Consider the following 21,233-nt stretch of genomic DNA (forward strand, 5'->3'; position numbering starts at 1 on the left):
CCGACGCGTCGCCCTTGGCAGATCGCGGTAGATCGCGGTGCCTTCACTACTTACGAGTAGCCCAACTCAATATCGTTTCTCGTTTTCATTTTCTCGGGCGCACTGGCACCCCTCCTGCCGACGCGGCGACACGGAGAAACCCGAAGTTATTGAGCGTGCATTTTCTGGCGGATTTCTCGTCGCATGCTAGACACCACAGCTGTCAGATAGCTCGTGCTCATCCCACGTGCTGAATTCTATGGCGGATTGGGACGGTATGTGGCAGTATCAGCAGGGTCACTATACTGGCCCTGCCCTAGCTCAGTAGTTGCAAGGGTGCCAGAACACAACTTAGTCCAACAGCGCGTCACAACAAGCCAAAATATATCGTATTAGGCAAGACATAAGCAACCGAGAGTCTGGTACATCAGTACAGCGCATGGCAATTGAAAGTCCGCCCCAGAGAAACGAGAGAAACAGCTCGAGGAGCTGTTTCTCGTTTTCTCGTTCGTGCTGAGATCCCAAGTCCGATCGCCGTTCGGCAGGGACCCCGAAAGGCTTCAGCGCACTGAGAAAATGAGCGAGAAACGCTTATTGAGTTCGACTAGTCTCCGTGGAACTCATTCCGACTCATTATGACTCTGAGCGCGATCTATGCAGCCAAACATCTCTCTCATAATTCTTGAAATCGCACATATCAAAGGTGCACTTTGCAACCGGTGTTACAGGACAGCACATTTTGCTGGAGAATGCCCCACGATGCGGGGCAGATCCATTCAGATTTAACTCGCTTATGTAATACTCCAGTTCCCACCGTATGGCCGGCTGTCTCGGGCGTGGATTGGAAGGCTGGAGGAAATTCGTGTTGCTGCCTGCATGGAAAAGGTCCCTTCCGAGCTGCTTCGTACCTTGTTTCTCCCTCGCGACACGAAGCGAAGCGACACGTATTCTGCATGCTTGGTCTGCGTCGACGGGGCCGAGCTGTTGACGCCAGCCACGGCGTGCTTGTCGGTGAATGTTCTAGGGGTTCTACTGCATGCGTGTCTGCGCGGCAATGAGGTGGCGCGACGTGATCAGGCCATGTCCCTCGAGCATCTGGGCGACCTTTTCCACTGCGCTCTACTCTCGTCTGGGCTGTGATATATGTTTGGCGAGGATTGCGTGCGATTGGCACGAACTATGGATGTTATCACAAGGCCGCCTACTTTTAGCTCATCCGAACCTCTTCCATAAGTTAACGGCACGTAATGTATGATCCTGTCTCCCGAGCTATAGCTATGTCTCTCTCGCGATATCGTCTGCGACGGCGGATCGCTCAGTCGTACGCTCCACGAGCTGGTTGATGAAATGAGGTTGCGAGTTGCAACCGCTACGCAACTTTGTATGTGAGCCGTCAACGCTTCCACGTTTGCGCCCAATAGTCCAGGTGTGACTATTCTTCCGCTTCAAGCACTGCTGGTGGACATGTCTGGTGGCTTCAGCGAATTATCGGTCTATGTGATCTCTGCTGGGTTCAACCTCCTCCGTAACAGTGCCTGGGATCGCATGTCATGGACGTCGTCATTCAGCTGTTATCAGCCATCAAAGCTACGGGCAGGTCCATACGACGTTCAGCGCCCTGCTGTACATGTACTTACGCTCAAAATACACATCCGTCCTCCTGACCCGAGGACATATGTTTCGGGATGAAATGTTCCCCACGCTCCCAAAATAAAACAGACGTTGGACATTGTGCCACGCTCTAATACCCTGGAATATATTGAAATGGTCGTAAACTAGAGACCACACCTGCCGTACGGCCAATTGAGAGTCGCGGCAATTGGCCATTGCCAAAGTGCGGGAAACACTGTGGAACAGCTGTCCTATTGGCCAGGCACGAGCTGCCGGCGGCGAGTTACAGTACATGTACCGGCGTTCATCACAGCTTCCGCATCGACCGGAAGTGACCGGAATAGATCGTTCGCCGACCCAGAAACTAAGTTCCCGACGGCCGTGCAGTCACGGAGAGATACTGTATGTGCAATTGCCTGCACCGACTCCACGCAACTGACTCTAAATCATCGTCAGCACATCATTACGCAGCCAACAAGCTCGCTTTTGCTCGTTACGCTGCTAAAGAAAGGAAGTACTTACTCTTCGTCTACTCACCTTCACTGGCGAAATTAGCGCGCATTTCACGCCTCGCGCACGGCGTTGAATATTGACACCCCTCCTGCTTGAATTTACAAGCAGAAGCGTCACCTCAAATCTAAAATGGACGCTTTACATAGTAAACCTCCGTCTAAGAGGCCGCTGGTCATCACGGCCGTCGCGGCTTTCGTGACATTCCTCTTGTTTTGGAATGTATTCCTGAAGCCTGAAGAACTTCCCCTTGTGACCAAGGTTGGTTTTCCCTCCGTCCTCTGATCCGCTACGAATGCGCGGCCTTGAGCCGTCATGCTAGTACACATACATTAGGCGTTGGGCACTTCGCCCCAGCTCTGAGTAGGCGGGGCCCCGCTCGAGATCAGGATGTGCATCCGCTGGATCGGTCAATGCAGATGTTCATCTCTCGTTTGTCTTGGCTCGGTATGCCTTAGAGTGCTCTCACATTTCTCTTTCAATGCAGTTTATATTGCATGTTGACTGACTTACACACAGGCTGTGGTCACTGTATCCGGTGACTCGCAAGTAACGGGCATGATCACCTTCACCCAATCAACCAAATCCGGTGCCGTTACCATCAAGGGCGAGCTAAAGGGCTTAGATCCCCTCGCCAAGCGTGGCTTCCACATTCAGTGGGTAATTCCCCCTGCGCTCTAAAAGACCTTCACTTAGACTTCTCTTCGCAGCCACTCCGGTGACGTATCCTCTTGCGCCGCCGCAGGCTCGCATTTCAACCCGTTTTCCACCACACACGGGGCCCCTACCGATCCGTCTAGCAAGCGGCACGTAGGGGACCTGGGCAACATCGAGAGCGACCGGAACGGCGTTGCCGTGTTCGAATTCCAAGACAAATTAATTTCCCTCAATGGTCCCTTGAGCATCGTCGGGCGTGCGGTGGTTGTGCACGCTGTAATACTTATTCCCCCTCACTTATCATTATATTGATGCTAAATGGATCATCGCAATGCAGGGTACAGACGACCTTGGCCGGGGTGGTAATGACGATTCTCTCAAGACAGGTAATGCCGGTGGTCGCTCTGCCTGTGGTGTCATCGGTAAGTAGCTGATTCGATCTGTTGCCTTCCCCTCCCATAAACCCGAATACTGAACCTGATATCCCCAGGTATAGCCTAGTAAGCGCGCTTGAGAAATGGCGGAAGCATATGTAAAGTGATTACTACATAGTGTAAGTAGTCCCGAAATTCGGTCCTCGGAATGAAGTTAGCCTCGTATTTCTTTTCAAAAAATGTTTGCTTCAGATCAAACGCCGTAGCAGACGATGAGCCTCGCACATCGATTGATTCTGTGGGCCGTGATAGCAAGGATCCTGTCTGTATGACCCACCTTGGTTAAATTACAGCGCCACTCGTCCGTCCGACACATGCGGGGGCGAACCTCAGGTGGAGCGCTCCTTGCACCTTTCGAGTCATACGTACAATTGAAAATCTCTCGTACAGCCTTGCTTTGCAAACCTGATGCTCGCGGACCCGTATATGAGTTAAGGTGAGTCTTGCAAGGAATGCAGCAACTCAATAGGGAGTTGTGCTCTCTGCAACGGGGACCGCCAATCACCCGGCAGTGAAATTATCGCGGACCGTACGAATGGCCCGGCTAGCATCTGATTCATCTGCGGAAACCCAGGAGACTGCAAGTCAATGGGTATTGGTTTACAGAACACGTTGAATTCCTCCACACAACATACTCTGATTCTTCGAGCCACTCCTCCCGTAAAGGGATTAGTATGTTCATGTCACGTCCGGCTCAGACATCTCCTTCGAAGTGTCTGCGTGTGTATTACTCCCATGAACATGCACTCGCTTCGCGATATTCCATGGAACTATGACTAGGGAAACCCCGGTCATTCGATGACGAGCTAGTGCCTTGAATAATGATGAATGTCGAATTATGGTATACACGTACGCTCCACAGATAAATTACTAATGCACGGGTATGACCAAGAAGAACATCGAAAGCTCCTGAAAAGGAAGAAAAGAAAGGAATGGTCTCCGCGAGGTGAGAACAGTCACCGTGCCCTCCTGAACATCCAAGCAGTCCACCATACACTACCGGCCTTCGCGCTTGCCTGTGCTTCCTCCTGCTCTCGCCGTAGCCGGTCTTCAGCGGCTTCTTGTTCTTCTTTAATAACTTCATGCAGCACCGCTTCTTGGGTCGAGATAGCGGATGAACCAATGGGCAGTCTATCACCGCTCATCAGACGAGGAGATGAGGACACCATGGATAATGTGGACTTCGCAAATTCGGCTTGGGCATGGAAATCTGGTCTGGCATCGATGTCCTGGCTCATGGACGCAGAGCGAGGATGAAGACGCGGATCAGCAGTGGATAGCACTGATGAAGCGCGCCTCTGTGGCGGATGCCTGGACCCTGATGCCGAAGAAAACGAACGCATCCCTGCAAAGGTACTGGGCCTGCCTAATCCCAACGAACCTTGCCGACTGGCTGATGAAGGAGTACGGTGGTCGCTCCCAGTTCTCCGCCGGGCGAACCGAGAATGTGCTTGGGGATCGACAGCAATCTCCACGTCTTCCTCCTTCTCAATTGCTTCTACACGACTCGCTAGCCCAGTTCTCAGACTGATACTCTCGTCACCCGTAAATCTTCTGGATGGGGAGAGGGACATTCCATCCAGGTCAGGATTAGAAAAGCTGGTGATAGTCGACAATCCCAGGCCTGAAAGGCCCGTGGCGATAGTCGCCGCTTGCTCTGTCGGCCATTCGCCCAACTGATCAACTCCCGGCTCACTCGTGAGGGCTCTGTGAACATCGACAGTATCGTCCAAGTCCAGGATCCCCACAGGGTTTCGGGGCAGCCAGAGGACATTTCGGATGGGTTGTGTATAGTAAGGGTTATCGTATGGATGGTCAGGATTCGACTCGTCATCCCATGTAGGGTGTGGTGGATGCCTTGTCACAAGCGCGTGGCTGGATGTATCCGGAATAATCGCGGGCGTTTCTTCCTCGAGCGGAGATGTAGTCCTTTCTAGTGCGGGCATCGACATCGATGCCCGCTCGGCAGTTGTCGGACTCACATCACGTCGCTGGTGCTCTCGTTTCTGTGAGATATCAAACGAGTGAAGGCGGCTGAATGGACGCTGATGAGGCCCGAAAGGATTTGGTTGATGTCGTGCTGCGCGCCGTGGCCGGCTAGGAACAGTGGCATAGGAGAAGTTGAACTTCATCGGTAACTTCCAGGACCATATGTGCGAATCTTGATGGTTGTTAAAAGGTTCGGAGGGACCTCGAACTGGGGCTTCGGGATCCGGCGTGCCAAGAGACGACGTCGAGGGACTATCTGGGAGAGGGACAGTCTCTCCGGTTCCGCAGAGGATCCTTGCCTCGAGTACGTCATCGTATTCAAACCGGGCTCTTACTAAGCGAGTAGCGCTGCAGGCAAGTTGTCAGACACGGCCCTTCATGGTGGATGACCTGAACATACACGAGTTTCACGATGACAGTGAAAACTATCAAAAACGCGGCCAGCCCGATGTTCACGTGCTTCTTCAATACAGTCATATATGCCATGAAGACAGCCTGTTATCAAAAAATCAGGTTGTAGTTATCCAGAGTGAACGGAACTGCCCGACCTGTGCAAATATTAATCCTGCATCGTGTCCCCGAAATATGAGCTCGTGGGCAGACTGCACCATATAACAATACGTACCATCCAAGGAGTACCTAATCATTCGTATGAGCATCGTTTGGCCATTGCCTTCGTAATTTCTTGCATAGACATGAATCAGCTAAAAAGAATCATTCAGCATTGTTTAGGAAAGGACCACCTAAGTTAAAGCATTCGCCTTACTTGGTTTCTAATAACAGCTGAAGGGGCTGTGCATTAGAGCAATCAAATCCAGACCGCGCATGAGATACTTACCGACTTCCACGCAGAAGTACAGAAGCCCAAAGGGCAAAACAAGCGGTTGTAAGACAGCAAAAAGGAGGAGAATATGTATAACAAGCAGATGATTCGGGAGCCAATCTGTAGAGATGCCGGTGCTTTCAGTTTGATGTTCCGAAGTCTATAGTTGATACTTACAATAATAGTTGAAAGTTCGGGGTCGGATACCAACTGCCCGTTTGCGTGGTGTTACCTGACGTCGGGTGCTCGGATACATGATGAGTGGGAGCTGCATATCCAGTCAGATACAAGCGCCGAGGACCAGGTAGTTTCGACTTACGCCGACTTGGCAAGTCAGACACAAATTAGCGACCAAGATCGATTGGAGTGTATTAGCACTTACGCAGAGCTAGTTCCACCCCTCCATGCATCGCAGTAGTAAAGATCACTGGATGATATGAGCTGTCAACCTGAAGAAAGCAATCGGAGAACGTACGCCAACCAACGTAGAAAGGGCCAGCAGCCGGGAAACTCCCTGCAACAGTGTTGATTAAGCCGCCAGCTGTCTCAGTGAAGTTGATTAAGAAGGACTGCAGGACAAAGGTGCCAAGGCAGAAGAAGACTAGTACGTTGACGATCAGAAACTTGTAGTAGCGGGTCATAATCTTGTCGTGGAGAGCGGACAACGTGATGATCGTATGGGCTTTCTTCGCAATCAGGAGGAGAATCAAAGGTACGGTTATAGTCAGGAGAGATATGAACACAGTCGGCACGAATGATTGCAGCACTTCTTGCTCCCATGGATGATGGCTCAGGTAGCGATTCTGAAACGTGTTGAGAGAAAATTTCCACGCAGTGTACTACACTTACCAGCCACGGCCAATACGTTTGAACGTTCTGAATAGATACCAGGGTAACGAAGAAGGAAACTGGGATAAGCCAGAAGATCGTAAACGTCCTGGGACACCTAGTGTAAGCAGCCTTTGCTAAGAGGTGTGGACGTACCACCTACCAAACGCCGACGTCCACAATCCAATCTTTTAGGAACTGTGTATTCCGGTGAGCATTGTGCCGATCAAGAGACTGTGTTCACGTTACCTCTGCCCTGAACGTTGACTTCATGAGCCTGATCCAGTCAATATCTTCGTAGCTGGGTGCCATTGTCACAAGACACGCCAGTGGGTTGTCGGGATGAACGGCTAGGTACTTGCAAGCTCTCCTTGCGTCATCGGGGTTGGTAAAAGTTACAAAAGCTGTCGAGCAGGGGTCATAGTCAGAGACGGCCCGGGCTCGGTTTTCCGTTATAAGGGCGGTTAACAATCCAAGCTTGGCAGTATAGTAGTCGATGGAGGGCACAGTCTTGCCCCGAAACAACGCAGACAAGTGGATGAGAGGCTGAAAGGCATCAAGTGTGCTTCGAGGTAAACTTAGTAACGCTTCCCATATCGTTTTGTCGTCGCGAGCTTGCTTTGGGCACTCCATCTCGACCGCCGTGTCCTTCCCAGAGTGAGGGTCGGCAACCTTCTGAAGTTTACGACGTCCAAATCTGGATTGCTTTCGTAGCCCGAATTCTTGCACGAACGGCCCCAGCGTTCGGATGAGCAGGTCCGTACGATCCTCGCCCTCCACTGAGGCTTCGCGAGCGTGGTCCCCCCGTTCCACGTCTACATCAGAGACTGGACTGCTGGTCAGTTTATCCATGGAGCGTTTTCTAGGTTTTCCAGCAGCGTCCTCGAGGTCCATTGCTGCCTTGACCTCCGTCAATGCCTTCTTCGCCAGCTTGATGTGCGCCGTTTCCAAGCGTTTTAGCACTTCTTCTCGTCGTTCTAGGAGGGATGCAAGTTCCGTCATCTTCCTAGCTATGACAACTCGATCTATCGACGGTCGCTCGAGCCCATCAGTGCAACTGCTCGCATCTCTGCCGGCCTCGGTAGCCGCAGCAAAGTCTTGAGCTTCCGTGCGACTGAACGTCATAGGGAGAGGTAACTTAGAAGGGATAGTCTTAGCGCGATTGAATAAAAACGCCAAAATCTTGTTCCAGAAACCGGGAGGCGTTGATGACGTCAAACCCATTGAAGGCATGTCAAGAGGTCTTGAAAGATAATACTGGAAATAATCTTTCAATTCCTTCTCTGAACGCAGCTGTGGCGGAACATTCGTGACCATTACAGTTCGCAGTCGTAGTCCCCGACTCCAATTTTCGTGGTCGAGGGAGGGCAACGCCTGGAATGGGAACTGCGGATGAGGGTGAGGACACCATTGTGACTCCTTCTCCACCTCAGTTTCGGAAGCCACGCGGTCGGCAGTCGCCTGTATCTTCTGGGCCCGAAACCGATAAGCACCGCGCGTGATCCAGAAGAGTGTACCCATCCAAGTCAGTGTAACCCAAAAGAGCAGGCAGATATGGATCCATAGCAGCGAGTCGCCTTTCTCAGAGCCTACTAGAGAGGTTATGGAGGCACGAGTCATGGACTTCGGCGAGACGTATGAAGGGGCAAGTTTGACATGCACGGGGAAGAGGATGAGGAACGTTGTGAGTACGTGGAGTAACAGGAACCACCCTATCCAGATCATTAGATGGTTGACCTCAAGGAGTATGTTTGAGGACATACAGCAGCCCTTCAGCCAGCGCAGATATACACTTGCGTCCACGCCTCTCAGTTCATTCACCTTGTTGTCAGGGAATAGCAGGACCTCTTTCACCCAGGATAAGGGCCATCCTCGGGGGTGTGGAGGAGACGGTCGCCTGTCCAAGTCAACATCATGGCAAGAACTGCATAAATGGAAAACATACTTTGCCCAGGAACGGCCTTGGTATAGGCTACATGAGACTAAGTCAGCTCCCTTCTCTAGCGAGCTAAACCGTATGCTCTTGCGGCGCTCAGCCACGACTGGTATCCCTCTCGTTCCACATAAAATGTCCCGAAATTGAGAACACTCACTATCCGAATTCCCAAGATTCCACACTACCCAATCCTTCCTCTCCCCGGTGATTACCCCTCCGCTTCCTCTTCATGAACTCGTGGGCTGAAACGCATACTACCAGAAGACCGACACCGACTACGGACTGATTGACAAGGCCACTGGAAGACAGCAATTGCTTAGTTTACTTGAGAACCCCAGGGGTTGCAGGCGGCGGTTTACCTGTAATTCTTCGAAAACGGCCGGCTCTCGATAGACATGGTCGTCTAGCCAAACGCCGAGAGAATTAACAACAGCTTTGAAGACGGTGAGGAAAAGGACGAGGGCAGTCGCCTGTCTAGGACTGGGGAGTGTAACCCAGGGTCAACTTCGTGAAGAAGACTCCATGCGAAATCCACTCTTGCGGAACTTTAGACTCAAGCTCGTGCTGGGAACACGCCGTAACCGAGCTGTTGTTTGGCGTGATCGAACTGTGAACCTCGTATGACACTCAGAAAACGGATATCTAGCTCAGCAATGTGTTCTGGAGATCAAGTTATGTCATAGTCGGAGCAGACGCCCAGCTAGCAGCATTACAAGCCCTGCGCACGGTAGATCAGACTGACAGCATTACACACGGCCTTCCAGCGACTAATATAGGTTTCTCGGCCTCGAGAACTTATAGAATAGCTGGCAACAGTTGCAGCTGTCACAGAGGAGAGAGGGTAAGAATATGCTGGATGGTCTGCAACGGGTTCACAATTGTTCTTTCAGGCTCTCACCGAGAATAGCTATAACTGTATGATATATTGCTGGTCACGCTATAGCACAGCCAAATACGTCCTGATACACGCTCTCCTCTATTTCGTTCGGGCGATGCGAAGCTTGTGGGGCTTGTAGACGAAGTTCTCTGCATAGTTCTTCGGCGGTATCTTCTTAACGGTAGGGGGTTGCCTATAGAACCCATCTCGTTCGAAGCAGTAGCCTAGAAATAGGACGGGCGTACTCACACATAATAGTCCCAGCCTGAAGCGCAGGTATTTGGGTCAGTAGGGGACTCAAGATATCCACAGTTTGGCTTACCTTGCTTCTCGGCAAAGTGAACAGCATCCTCTTTCGACCTGAAGGACATCCGGGTGCCCTGCATGTAATCCGCACTGAACAGTTCGGCGTCATTCCGTACCTTATACTGACATCGAAATTAAGGAGCAGTTAACTTACGAGCTAGCCCAGCCCATGAGAGGGTTCTCCCATCGTCCTCCGCCTGGAAGAATGTCCCAGTCAAGACGCCAACGGTTGGTCTTGGCAGAACCACTCTGCATCGTGCTACGAGCAGGCTGGTAGATGCGGACAACACGGTGACGCAACTGTTCTGAGCGAGCTTCAACAAAGCTGTATCCTTACGAGCATATCGTACACCTACCAGGTGCACCGCTGACCACCTCCGCGCTAGTTACCTCCTTGGTCGGAAGGGGCGCAATCTCCTTCGTTTCAGCCTGACTGGCTTCAGGTGCAGCTGCGACACTGGAGCTAGACTCCGTAGCAAGATGACGGGAACTAAGAGCGAGCCTAAGCTGGGAGGGTTTCGCCAGCGTGCGCTGACATGACCGCACGAGCGACATGGCAGTAAAGTACTATGTCGTATCAGTGTGTGGTCCATGTTCTTGCCATCAGAGTAACGCTCGATATTGGTGTCAGGGGTCTACTGCATCGAGACCTCGAGGATCGTGTTCGTCGTATTCGTACGTATACTCGCTTGATACTTACCACCTCTTACTGCCGAACCTGAGCGCGACATTATTGTCTGCTGACGCGACGAAGGCCGTCTGCAACTCGTCGGAGTCGTCATACGCGCAGTGATCTACTCTCTCATTCCTTTTTCCTGGTCTAGTAAGCCTAGGATCAACACAACTGAGCTCCCTTCCGTTTGTACGCTATGCCTACCGCGCAGCCAACCTTGGGTGTGGATAGGCTCAGCGGGACTACAGTGCGACATCCCAGCGATGCGGGATCAAACGGATCCAGAAGCTTTGCTTCTGGTACTACTCTCATGGATGGACATTCGTCAGGTGGCAACATATCGAATGGGATTCGCTCGGAGGACGATGACAAGCCGGAACAGGTGAATGGTGATCTGTAGTATTGTCAAGGATATGACTTTCTGAACACGGAACTGTAGCTCGAAGTCCTTGCTAAGCGTCTGGAGGTGCAGAAGCAGATCAAGGAGGGCGCAGAGAGTATGCTCCAATTAGCCTTAACAGTAAGTCTGATGAAGTTGATGAATGAGATCCCGCCGGAGCGACTGCAAGGCCATAATAGGATCCAAATTTCAAGGAGCATTTGCGAGACAAGGTCCAGTCAGAACTTGAAAGAGCCCAAAATGAGATCGAGACAATTACAGCCCAAATACGTTTGAGTAAGTGTGCCATACATCTGTGCTAGTTGGTGATGTCTGAGTCAAAGTAGTATCCGCTAGGCCCGCCAGACCGAGGCAACATAGCGTCGAGGAAAGAGGTATGTGTAGCAGGCAGCCAGGCGATCGTGGCCTGACATTCACATGATAGATGATTTCCATACTGCGCTAAACCATGCCATAACATGTATTAGGACACTCGCCTCTTTAGGGAGAGCATCGGGGTCACAATCACCCTCTCCTTCTACATCCACTACAAAGCCTAGTCCCTCGACTGAGCTCGAGATTGATGCAGCTCGAGTCGACGCCATGAATCGTCTTGTTGGTATCCTCCAGAGAAATCTTCGTGTCCGCTATGCTGTGAATATATCTGAAGTGGTGCACGTGTAAGTTCCGTGTCTGGTGATGGATGTGCGGGTATAATGCAGCTTCATCTAGGGCACTCTTGGGTTTATCGGATCGATGCTCCAAACAATGTCGAGCATGTGCATATCGACTTATCCGACATGCCTTAGTAGACTCGGACTCTATCGCCCGCTTGCAAGAGCAGCCGTTAGACTGGTATCTTGTAAAGTTGGTGTAATGGGCCACTCAATCGGAAGCAGACTGAAATCGGTTCCCAGGTCTCTGGCGAGGGATAACAAACATGCCGTGGAGAAAGAGCAAGCGGTGAAGCTCATACGTGCCATTGTAGAGATTGGAACCATGAGGCGCAGCCCATCTACGCGGGCTGGTTCGGGTTCGGTGCCACTCTCAGACGGCGTAATGAGAGCTTTCATCGCAATTGCAGAGCAACCGGAAGACCCTTTGAGACTTGCGTGCCTCGAGACTCTAGCGGAAATTTGTGAGTATTCTTGCAGCAAAGAAGCCCATTGCACAATGACAATGCCTTCTAGTGCTTATCGACATAGATTTGATGTCAAGGACAGGAGGCATTAGGTTGCTTCTTCATGTCCTAGCCGAAGGGCCCCTCGAGGTCGCTCCGATTCTTGCTTCGGTGTTCCTCCATGTTGTGGACATACCTAGGACCCGTAAATATCTCCATCCTGGAACCGATTTCGAGGTGAGGTGCACTTTTTGACAGTCCCTTCTTTACCTTTTGACGGGACCTTGCGGCAGATAGCGTTGTCAGGTGTCACAGATGCTTATGGCAAGGGACCTGAGCATGATGAAAGAATGCGTGCGTGCGCGAAGATTATCGTCATGCTTTTGCGGACTTGGAGTGGTAAGTACGCGCGTAGTAAACACCGACCCTCTAGCTGACATCACCCACAGGTTTAATGTACTTTAGCATGGGCAATATGTTGGCCATCCGGACAATCATAGATACACTACGGATACCATCACTTGATTCGAGAGTAAGGCGCTTTGTACACAATTTGTGTAGACCCTTTTTAACTATATTGATTCGTGACATAGGAAATCATAATCGACATGTTTTTCGACCTACTAAACATCAAGCCACCTGAATGGCATCAGACCTTTATCGATGGCCGTCGGCTGACAAGTGCGTATGCAGCACCTTCGAGATGAATTCGAGATGAACGACATGGGGTAGTGTACCGACGCTCCGTACAGATTACAGAGTCTGCAGCCCCCGTGTCTCCCTCTAAAAAACCCCAAGAGCCTGAGAGTTTGAAGCTGACGGACCAGTATATTTCGCTGCTCATTTTGGTTTTCACGAAAGCTGGTTTGCTAGATGTCAGTACCATCGGATTGTAGCCCTCTTAAGGCTTCGTTACTGAGTCCTGCAGGCGTTAACAAGCATGTTCGAGGAGTCGACAACAGGCTCGAGCCTGTCTCGGAAGGCCACTTTGCTTATGGCTGAGGTGCTTCAGCTTGCCAACCGGCTATTGCCATTGTCGCAAGCCGCAAAAATCCAGGTCCGGTTATTGGGTGGATTGCCGGGGACCAGACGAATCTGACTTCATAATACAGAGCATTCCTAGGGTCTTTGATCTCGCTTCGGATTATGGTCGCGGTGAGCATAGGATCATCGGCTCTTTGGCTTTGTCGGCTCTGGACAGTTTCAACCGTAATTCGGCTCGATTGCATCCCACTGCGAACTTGAAGAATAATCGACCAAGGTCAGTAATATCCAGGAGGAATGACTTCCGTGTCGCACTAAAGCGCGCCCTTGCAGAGCAAATTCTGGCGAAGATGCAGTTCGGAGAGGACAGCGACAAGTCGAACAAGTGAAGCTGAAAATGGGCATGCAGATGGACGATAGAACCTTCCAGGCTGCTCTGCTCGAAACACAGGTAGGATATCAGATCGTGTCTCTGGATAGAATCATCCTGTGACCTGTGAATAAGGTCATGCTGACCAAAGACCATACAAAATGGAGTTTCGAAACCCTGGAAGACCTCGTTGAAGGTCCTCTGCGCAATCCGAAGCGAATGGAAGAGGCTATCAAAGTTTCGCGGTTCATCCGGAAACTTATGTCCTTCTTCCATCCGTTCAGTCATCGCTTCTCTGACATTCCAAGGACAAAAGTTTGTGTATCTGTGACACAGCGGTAGAGTGAGTCTAATGCCCCATGTACAGGGCAATCATCGTTGGGTTAGGCTGGGCTGCACTTTGCTCAATACCCTACTTGAAAGTCCGGATGGCAGACGTTTCCTGGAGTCGGAAGATGAGTTCCTCAAACAGATTGTGAAGTGCTTTGCGCAACTTGATCCTGTGAGTCCGCGTTTGCTACCTCATCATGTGTCCTGAACTACTGCGTAGTTCAATTCCAACGGCACATTGGAGTCAGATCCCATATTTTCCAAAGCACGAGTCCAGGACACCCTTACTTACGGATACCTGGAGATGCTGGGAACACTCAGTGCACACGAAAAGGGCGTAGAGTAAGCTTTCCATGGTATCTTGATTTCACGGGCACTCTTATGATATATGAATACCACAGGCTGATGGAGAAGTTCAAGATATTCACCGCCTTTTACCATCTCAGCGACACCCGTAGTCGTGATGATTTGATTAAGGGCATCATACAACATTTGGATTACAGCATGTGAGTGGAGTGATGTCTCCCCTGCCGCACCAAGGCCTAACGATATGCGTTCCAAGTGACGGGCATTCGCGGATAGTTCTGTCGAAGGCTCTGACATCCAGCTATGTTGTCAGTGGTAGTAATATAGTTTTTACTCTCAGCTGACATACCCTTAGCACATAAGGATGTTCGCTACTACCCATCTCGGAGGCTTGCTGGGTGAAAGCGCCAAAGCTAATGCCTGGACCCTGCGGCTTCTACTGACTCAACTGTACGATCCCGCTATGGAGGTATGTGAACTGGCAGTGCAATACCTCCAGGAAACTTGCGAGTCTATGGAGATCCTGCGTCTTGTCGTCGAAATGCAACCTACATTGGATCATCTCGGAGAGATTGGCCACCCCTTATTGATGAAGTACGCATCCGTCTCCGAAATAACACAGCATCTGACAGTCTCGCTAGATTCATGTCGACTCCTGTCGGGTTTCGGTACCTGTTTGACGCAGGCTACATAGACCGGGAAATTGATATGTGGTTTCATGTGAGACGAGCGGTGTCAACTATCCGGCTCGCGCTGAATGCATTTCTCTAGGAGCGTAATTCGTACTATGTTGTGCAAATCGAAGTTTACCTAGCAAAAGCATTTAATGCCCCGACCGTGGAAGAAAGCGCCGCTACAGGGTAAGTGATTCTCTTCTGGTGTGGTTTCTCTCGCGGACTAATATCTAGCCCCTCGGACATCTCTGTCCCTCGGCATTTCTATGGTGAAATGACCAAGACGGAACTCGGTTGCCAAGTGCTGCACGAGAAGGGGCATTTCGCTGAGTTTGCTGATTTCATTCGGCAACATGGGCTGGAGAGCGAAGACACAGAACTTATAATCAAACTGAAGAGTATACTATGGGCAGTGGTAAGTCATTGTTACCCTTGCGACGGGAGGGTAATAATACAATGCTTTCGATAGGGTAACATTGGTGCAACAGAAGGAGGCTTACCCTTCTTGGAAGAGGAGGAAATTATACCATCCATACTCGAGATAGCAGAGAAGTCACCCGTGTTGACTGTTCGGGGGTATGTCGGCATCGGTAACCACTGTAACGTGCGTCTCACTCAAAATATCATAGGACGTGCTTCTTTGTGCTCGGCCTCCTCTCTGCAACCCCTCAAGGTGCAGAGATATTAGACGACTATCAATGGGAGTCAACATTATCGCCCACTGGCTTTCCTACTGGGTTATGCGTTCCCATAGACCTGGAGAAGTTTATTTTCGTACGTCCTCTCTGGCAGCCTCCCAAAGCATCTACTTATTGGTGCTCGTCAGGTCCCGTCTTGGGACACACCAACTACATCCTTGCCTGGGGGCCAGTTAATCCCGCCGACATCGCAAAATGAAAATGAAGTCATGACTGCCATACACAACTTAGCTAACACTGTCATTGCGAATCAGGCCTCGCGGACATTAGCCAGGTGAGACTCATCACGGCTGGACCTTACCAAGTGATCTGATTGTACGCAGGTTGAAAACGAAGCTTGAATGCAAGGAGGTATTCTCTTCCCCTGCCATGTTTTATCGGGCCCTGCACACAATCTCTACCCATCGGTACCGATTGCCTGTTCGGAGGTACATCTTGGACCTCTTCGACGTCGAACTGGACTACGACCTGGCGAAGCAACTCTCCAGGCATGCAGAGTCCCTTCAAGCACCTCCTACCGATGACAGGAGTACGACAACATGTTCTAGTCGGGTAGTCAGTGTCCTTGGTATTCCGGGACGCACGCGTCGTGGATCCGACAGTGACGAAGAAGACCTCGAAGAAGTAGCTGAAGTTCCGGTGCCTGTCGAGCCGGTGATGAACTTACGACCGTTAAGCAGAATAGTTGGTTTCGAGTAGGGAACGTATCTGCTGTTATATTGCTGTGATTTTATGTTGTGTTTATCACCCTCCGAGTCCATTGTACTATTGTGGCATCTCATCACCTGCAACTCACCGTATGCAAATGATAATTTCTTCACACCCTCTGTCTATAACGTTACCATTCGCTAAGGTATACGTGTATACCGCATTGTCCTCTAGACTGAAGAATGAGGGTGTTAGCTGATGTTTTCGCGTCGGGGAGCTGACGCATCCATATAAGGCAGCCCGATGCCCTCATCGGGATTGACTGACGGAATGTACGGCGAAAGAGACAACAATGATTGTTCAACCAGTACAGTATTTGTAAGTAAAACCAGAAACCACGAGCCCAAGTCAGTAGCCTATCAAAATAGTTCGTGACGAGTTACAACGTAATTAAAAGAGTCTCTCGAAACTGTCCCACATCGTCCGAGTCCGTTTGATCTAGTCCGTGGCGTGTCCAGGATGCAGGTAGTAATTAAATTAAATACAGAAAGGCCCGAGGAAGTCTTCCAGAGTCCCATTGTCCAGTCTTAATTAGAGGACGTGGCATTATAAATGATAGGTACCATGCTAAGTCCTATTTTTGCTCCAAGGGCACCCTGCGAAAGTTGGTTAGTGATGGCAGTTTACGAACAGACCTACAGATGGACATACATCGCCAGAGTCCCACTCTTCCAAGACAACGAGATAGAACGTCGCGTCAACGGCAGTAGCACCAGCGCCGAAGCCGCCCGGGGATTGAGCAAGGTTGGGCATAACGAGCTGCGACGGAGGGGGGTTGGTTGGGTACGGGACAGCTTAAGAGATTGTCAGCTATAGTGGACGGCATATTGAAATCGACATGAACACACCTGGATAATTTGCCTCCTGGAATCGTCCGAAGTAGTGCCCTTGCATCCATTCATCCGAGGGTGACATCGAAGTAGCAGGAGACGTAACGAGCCAGACAGTGAAGTTATAGCTCGACGAGCCATAATCTGCTCGCGTATTATATTGGAAGTCGAAGGCCTGTCCTGGTGCTATAGTGTCCCCGGACGAGGGTTTGACGATCTGGCCTTTGGTCCCATCACGAGGCGCGGGGACGGCAGAGACGACAGCCAGCAGCGCAAAGAAATAGGACATTAACATCGTGAGCATAAGCATATTAGTGGTTGCTCGGTGAGAGCTGTTGGGGAGTTGGTATGGATTTTGAGGGTCTGGGAAGGAGAGGCGCTCCTTTTATACTACGATGGCACACGCAGAAGTGCAAGCCGTTTCTTGGTCTGTTCTTGCAATCTTCGATCGGCGGGACTAGGAACGCGTTGTTATACTGAACTCACGGAAAGCTCCGGCATCCAATACACGTTACATCTTAGGCCCAACGGGACTTTGTCCAGCACGAAACCCGAGATCACTCTAGTCGCCGACTCTGGATCGCGGCTGCAGCCCGTGGAGTGAGAAGGCTGTACACACGGGGGCACGTTGCCCCATCGTACTGTCGGCGAAGCGGACCGACCGAGAAGTAGGATTGGTTCGTCGAACATCCTGGAAGCACGAGAGAGCATGAGGTCAGGGAATCACGTCACAGCCAATGGGGAGCGCAATCAGTCAGTAACATCAATACAGCTGGGAACGCATACCAAGCGTTCACGGTCTGCACTGGCCGGCCTACGACCCGCGGAGGAGTACCATCCTTGTTCATTGAATGAACTGAACGATAGGAGGCTCACCGGGTCCGAGTCTCAGATATCGTGCAGGCACATCAGTCTCGAAAAGGTCCGTAGAGTGCCAGCCATTCTCGAGCCATCCAACGGACAAATGAGAAGTGATATAAGCGGAAGGAGAGCAACAAAGCAGTCTAGGCGAAGTACATAAGGTCGTTCTTCTTCTTTGCTTGGACTAGAAATAGGCCAGACGTCAGTAAACCCCTATCTCAGAAGCCACAAATAAGACTCACCTTCTGCGATCCCGCTCAAGAAATGCTCATGGCCCAACTTCGTAGCACCCTCTCTCAATGCAATCATGCCTGCTTCGACACACACAGCCTTGAGTTGAGCGGCATTGAATTCGTCCGTGCTTCTTGCCAACTCTTCAAAGTTGACGTCAGGTCCAACGGTCATCTTGCGAGAGTGGATCTCCAAAATCCGTGCTCGCGCAGTTTCGTTTGGAAGGGGGAACTCGATCTTACGGTCGAGTCGTCCTGACCGAAGCAAAGCCGGGTCCAGGATATCTATTCGGTTCGTTGCAGCAATGACCTAAATATGCAATATAACGTCAAAAGCCATTCGAGCACGGAGTCTGAATACATGCACTCACCTTGATTCGCTCGTCGCTGCTAAATCCGTCTAACTGATTGAGAAGTTCTAACATTGTCCGCTGAACCTCGCGGTCTCCACTCTTCTCCGAGTCGAATCGCTTGGTACCGATAGCGTCCAGCTCGTCTATAAAGATAATAGCGGGTGCCTTCTGCTTCGCCAATTCAAACGCGTCTCGCACGAGCTTCGCACCGTCACCGATAAACATCTGGACCAGTGACGGACCAGCCAGCTTAAGATAGCACGCATTCGTCTGCGCGGCACACGCTCTTGCCAGTAGAGTCTTCCCCGTACCTGGCGTTGTCACGGTGAGCACGGAGATAAACAGTACTTCCGGGAGGACAGGCAACATACCGGGTGGCCCATACATCAGCACACCCTTCGGCGGCTTGATACCTAGCGTCTTGAATTTGTCGGCCTGTTCCATGGGAAGCACGATGGCCTCGACCAGCTCTTCGATCTGCTTCTCAAGCCCACCGATATCCGTGTATGATTCTGTCGGACGCTCGTCCACCTCCATGGCTTTGACTCTTGAATCAAATTCAGCTGGCAGAGTGTCCAAGATGAGGTAGGAGTCCTTGTTCACGCCAACCAGGTCACCCGGCTTCAGCTTCTCGGCAGGCACGAGACCAATGAGGGGCAGGAATACGGTTTGTCTTGTTGAAGTCTTGATTACCGCACACTTGCCCTTGCGCATGGAGTCCAAATCACGTGCAGAGCCTTCCTCTTGACCTTCGGGATCGACGTCTAGAATCTGTCCTAAGTGTTATTAACGAGCAATGGTATAGGGTCCTGCGCCAACTCACCTCGACGACATTCCCCACAAGATATGGTAAGACCTTATTCTGCTTGATCTTCTCTCCATTATCCCGGATCTTCTCCTTCATGACGCTCTGTTCATGCTGTAATCGCAGTGTCTCTGAACGCATGACCTGGAGTTCTCATTCAGTACCGCCGTACAATACGACGGCTCGCTGAACTTACCTTCACATCATTCTCGATCAATCGGATTCTCGTAAGAATCTCGTCCGTGCTCAGCGCCATTACTTCCTCCGGAATGTCTGACCAGTCCTCCTCCGTGGGCGCGTCGGGAGTCGTGTCCATCTGAGCATCTTGGGAGAGCGACTCAGAGGAGGACGGCGCAGAAGACTCTGGCTGCTTCTCGTTGTTATTTTCTGGTGGTGGAACGGGCGGTTGAGCGGACGACATGGCGGGTGGGCTAACAGGCTTGGATGGTAAGAGCTTCAGCTAACGTCAGACGCGCTCGACGCGCGTCCGGGGCCAAACATAGGCAAACAATCGTGGGAAGTGATCGAGCTGGCCACACTGGCAATGGGCGCCACAAGTCCAGTTACACCCCGGCCATATCCGCCGCCCGAGCTTGCCACAGGACACTGTTAACCCTCAGAATCTGCATAGGAGAGGGATCCCAGCGTTTTGTGACCCAGCGAAGGCCCTACTTTGAGGGACTATGGCAGACGGGTCGGTGCCCACGGTGGAGGACAGGGCTCGCTTCGAAGCAGCCAAGAAGGAACTGATACAAGCACTCACGAAGAAACGCGCCATCGACAAACAACTGGTAGGTACCTGGTGTTCACTCTGACTCCCTTCATATGCCAATGTAGTTCAAGGCCCAGTTAGAAGTTCAGATATACAACTTCGAGGGATCCTATCTCGCCGACACAGCGGCTCACAGTGGCGGCAACATCATCCAAGGCTTTGACGGATACCTCAAGAACCAGACAACCGGTAGGAGGAGATACGAAGTCAGCGATGCGGATAGGCTGTTCTCTACGAGCAGCTTGACTTATCAAAAGGCGAGCCGCTTGCGAATCTATTTCATCCCAACCCTAACCCACGCGCGATAAAGTCCCTCGAACTCGCCGGAGAAGGGGAAGAGTCTTCAGCCACGGTAGATGATGGCAAATCATCAGGCTCCGGACCAATGACTATTCATGTGCCAGCTGCACCTAAAGGGCAATCCCTCGATGCCGCCCAAGCCAAGAAGCTAAGAGACAGAGAATACCAGCGCAAGAAGAGAGCAAGTGCTCGAGGGCAGAGTGTTGGGACCATTAGCGACGACGAAAGTGTAAGCTCTGGCAGACGACCCACAAAGAGGCAGAGGATGGCTCTGGAGGGTTGAATCACGACTGTATCTTATATCGGTAAGTCCCCCGCTGCTGTGGTAGTCAACCTGGGTTGGTACGGTATTTATAGGGTCTGCAAGTGTAATCCTGCGATAATAGTGTAAGTAGATGGCGTTTGTGCCTTTCCCATGGAGAACCTTGGACATCAGTCGTTGAGAGTGTCCAGGAATTTTTTGGTGCCCGACTCATCCAAGCCACCACCATCAGGATCTACCGCTTCGATGCATCTGGACATGCAAATGATGTGCCTCGGCTCCTTCGCATTCACCCAGACCCTGCCGTTCATACCCACCGCTACTTCCATCGGAAACTTGGAGCCTAGCAGAGGTAGTAAGAAATATTTCGGGTCATGCAGCCTGTGACAATAGTCAAGTACAACGGCAACTGAGATTTAGCGGAGAGGCTCACAGTCGGCACATCTTCAAACTACAGCGCACCAAGAAACCTTCCTTAAGCTCCCCAAAGCCTGCCGACTTGTGAGTTTGTGCGTCGAAACACTCGAGCTCGGGCTCCATGTCTTTATGGGCTAGCGAGATTCGGGCGTAGACCAGAGCGCCCACCTACGGGAGGAGAGACAAAGGCTGAGCAGCCAGCAGATGACAC

At 51.2% G+C, this 21,233-nt stretch overlaps 6 protein-coding genes and 1 pseudogene across 7 annotated transcripts; 3 read left to right on the forward strand and 4 right to left on the reverse strand.

Moving 5' to 3' along the window:
* Window positions 1-2,232: 2,232 nt before the first annotated feature.
* Window positions 2,233-3,392, forward strand: GLOTRDRAFT_139037 (uncharacterized protein; the record flags this gene model as incomplete). Its single annotated transcript, XM_007868567.1, has 5 exons — window positions 2,233-2,361; window positions 2,620-2,756; window positions 2,811-3,033; window positions 3,095-3,179; window positions 3,248-3,392. 5 exons carry the CDS (start codon window positions 2,233-2,235, stop codon window positions 3,256-3,258), a joined length of 585 nt encoding a protein of 194 aa, XP_007866758.1. The 3' UTR covers window positions 3,259-3,392.
* A 237-nt stretch (window positions 3,393-3,629) lies between these two features.
* Window positions 3,630-9,164, reverse strand: GLOTRDRAFT_121604 (uncharacterized protein; the record flags this gene model as incomplete). The annotated part of the gene is made up of 17 exons (XM_007868568.1): window positions 3,630-5,528; window positions 5,581-5,675; window positions 5,729-5,745; window positions 5,806-5,884; window positions 5,947-5,963; window positions 6,019-6,123; window positions 6,181-6,271; window positions 6,296-6,300; window positions 6,386-6,430; window positions 6,479-6,806; window positions 6,853-6,940; window positions 6,995-7,029; window positions 7,081-8,543; window positions 8,595-8,728; window positions 8,777-8,803; window positions 8,925-9,065; window positions 9,127-9,164. 17 exons carry the CDS (start codon window positions 9,162-9,164, stop codon window positions 4,148-4,150), a joined length of 4,089 nt encoding a protein of 1,362 aa, XP_007866759.1. The 3' UTR covers window positions 3,630-4,147.
* Window positions 9,165-9,634: 470 nt separating this feature from the next.
* On the reverse strand, window positions 9,635-10,529 carry GLOTRDRAFT_139039 (uncharacterized protein). Its single transcript, XM_007868569.1, has 5 exons — window positions 10,307-10,529; window positions 10,105-10,255; window positions 9,967-10,040; window positions 9,894-9,909; window positions 9,635-9,837 (listed from the first exon to the last, which is right to left on the reverse strand). Exons 1-5 carry the CDS (start codon window positions 10,503-10,505, stop codon window positions 9,744-9,746), a joined length of 534 nt encoding a protein of 177 aa, XP_007866760.1. The 5' UTR covers window positions 10,506-10,529; the 3' UTR covers window positions 9,635-9,743.
* A 187-nt stretch (window positions 10,530-10,716) lies between these two features.
* GLOTRDRAFT_116357 (uncharacterized protein) lies at window positions 10,717-16,333 on the forward strand. The gene is made up of 28 exons (XM_007868570.1): window positions 10,717-11,005; window positions 11,063-11,143; window positions 11,203-11,299; window positions 11,350-11,397; window positions 11,448-11,682; window positions 11,735-11,869; window positions 11,920-12,140; window positions 12,193-12,359; window positions 12,416-12,521; window positions 12,572-12,654; window positions 12,716-12,803; window positions 12,921-12,997; window positions 13,051-13,179; window positions 13,235-13,383; window positions 13,440-13,557; window positions 13,612-13,791; window positions 13,844-13,978; window positions 14,027-14,148; window positions 14,208-14,312; window positions 14,369-14,420; window positions 14,468-14,706; window positions 14,754-14,832; window positions 14,884-14,972; window positions 15,021-15,201; window positions 15,256-15,362; window positions 15,416-15,560; window positions 15,613-15,758; window positions 15,808-16,333. Exons 1-28 carry the CDS (start codon window positions 10,820-10,822, stop codon window positions 16,181-16,183), a joined length of 3,876 nt encoding a protein of 1,291 aa, XP_007866761.1. The 5' UTR covers window positions 10,717-10,819; the 3' UTR covers window positions 16,184-16,333.
* Window positions 16,334-16,467: 134 nt separating this feature from the next.
* GLOTRDRAFT_139041 (uncharacterized protein) lies at window positions 16,468-17,368 on the reverse strand. Its single transcript, XM_007868571.1, has 3 exons — window positions 17,041-17,368; window positions 16,844-16,986; window positions 16,468-16,788 (listed from the first exon to the last, which is right to left on the reverse strand). Exons 1-3 carry the CDS (start codon window positions 17,330-17,332, stop codon window positions 16,720-16,722), a joined length of 504 nt encoding a protein of 167 aa, XP_007866762.1. The 5' UTR covers window positions 17,333-17,368; the 3' UTR covers window positions 16,468-16,719.
* Window positions 17,369-18,026: 658 nt separating this feature from the next.
* GLOTRDRAFT_42747 (26S proteasome subunit P45) lies at window positions 18,027-19,527 on the reverse strand (the record flags this gene model as incomplete). Its single annotated transcript, XM_007868445.1, has 6 exons — window positions 18,027-18,067; window positions 18,126-18,423; window positions 18,485-18,777; window positions 18,838-19,237; window positions 19,290-19,415; window positions 19,468-19,527. 6 exons carry the CDS (start codon window positions 19,525-19,527, stop codon window positions 18,027-18,029), a joined length of 1,218 nt encoding a protein of 405 aa, XP_007866636.1.
* A 427-nt stretch (window positions 19,528-19,954) lies between these two features.
* Window positions 19,955-20,614, forward strand: GLOTRDRAFT_10852 (annotated as a pseudogene; the record flags this gene model as incomplete). The annotated part of the gene is made up of 2 exons: window positions 19,955-20,062; window positions 20,115-20,614. Coding segments are annotated over 2 exons (608 nt in total), but the record flags the coding sequence as incomplete, so codon positions are not given.
* Between the last annotated feature and the right edge of the window lie 619 nt (window positions 20,615-21,233).

Source organism: Gloeophyllum trabeum (assembly GCF_000344685.1).
Source record: "Gloeophyllum trabeum ATCC 11539 unplaced genomic scaffold GLOTRscaffold_00008, whole genome shotgun sequence".
Classification (NCBI taxonomy): domain Eukaryota; kingdom Fungi; phylum Basidiomycota; class Agaricomycetes; order Gloeophyllales; family Gloeophyllaceae; genus Gloeophyllum; species Gloeophyllum trabeum.

What these genes read in the sequence shown, in the direction of transcription:
- GLOTRDRAFT_116357 (XM_007868570.1), top strand. Translation starts at nt 10,820, where the DNA reads ATGCCTACCGCGCAGCCAACCTTGGGTGTGGATAGGCTCAGCGGGACT. An exon ending in CAACATTTGGATTACAGCAT is followed by an intron (nt 14,313 to 14,368) that starts GTGAGTGGAGTG and finishes ATGCGTTCCAAG; the next exon opens with TGACGGGCATTCGCGGATAG. An exon ending in CCCGTGTTGACTGTTCGGGG is followed by an intron (nt 15,363 to 15,415) that starts GTATGTCGGCAT and finishes AAAATATCATAG; the next exon opens with GACGTGCTTCTTTGTGCTCG.
- GLOTRDRAFT_139039 (XM_007868569.1), bottom strand. Translation starts at nt 10,505, where the DNA reads ATGTCGCTCGTGCGGTCATGTCAGCGCACGCTGGCGAAACCCTCCCAG. An exon ending in GGTGGTCAGCGGTGCACCTG is followed by an intron (nt 10,256 to 10,306) that starts GTAGGTGTACGA and finishes AAGCTCGCTCAG; the next exon opens with AACAGTTGCGTCACCGTGTT. An exon ending in CTCATGGGCTGGGCTAGCTC is followed by an intron (nt 10,041 to 10,104) that starts GTAAGTTAACTG and finishes CGAACTGTTCAG; the next exon opens with TGCGGATTACATGCAGGGCA.
- GLOTRDRAFT_139041 (XM_007868571.1), bottom strand. Translation starts at nt 17,332, where the DNA reads ATGCTTATGCTCACGATGTTAATGTCCTATTTCTTTGCGCTGCTGGCT. An exon ending in CCAGGAGGCAAATTATCCAG is followed by an intron (nt 16,987 to 17,040) that starts GTGTGTTCATGT and finishes CAATCTCTTAAG; the next exon opens with CTGTCCCGTACCCAACCAAC. An exon ending in AAGAGTGGGACTCTGGCGAT is followed by an intron (nt 16,789 to 16,843) that starts GTATGTCCATCT and finishes CAACTTTCGCAG; the next exon opens with GGTGCCCTTGGAGCAAAAAT.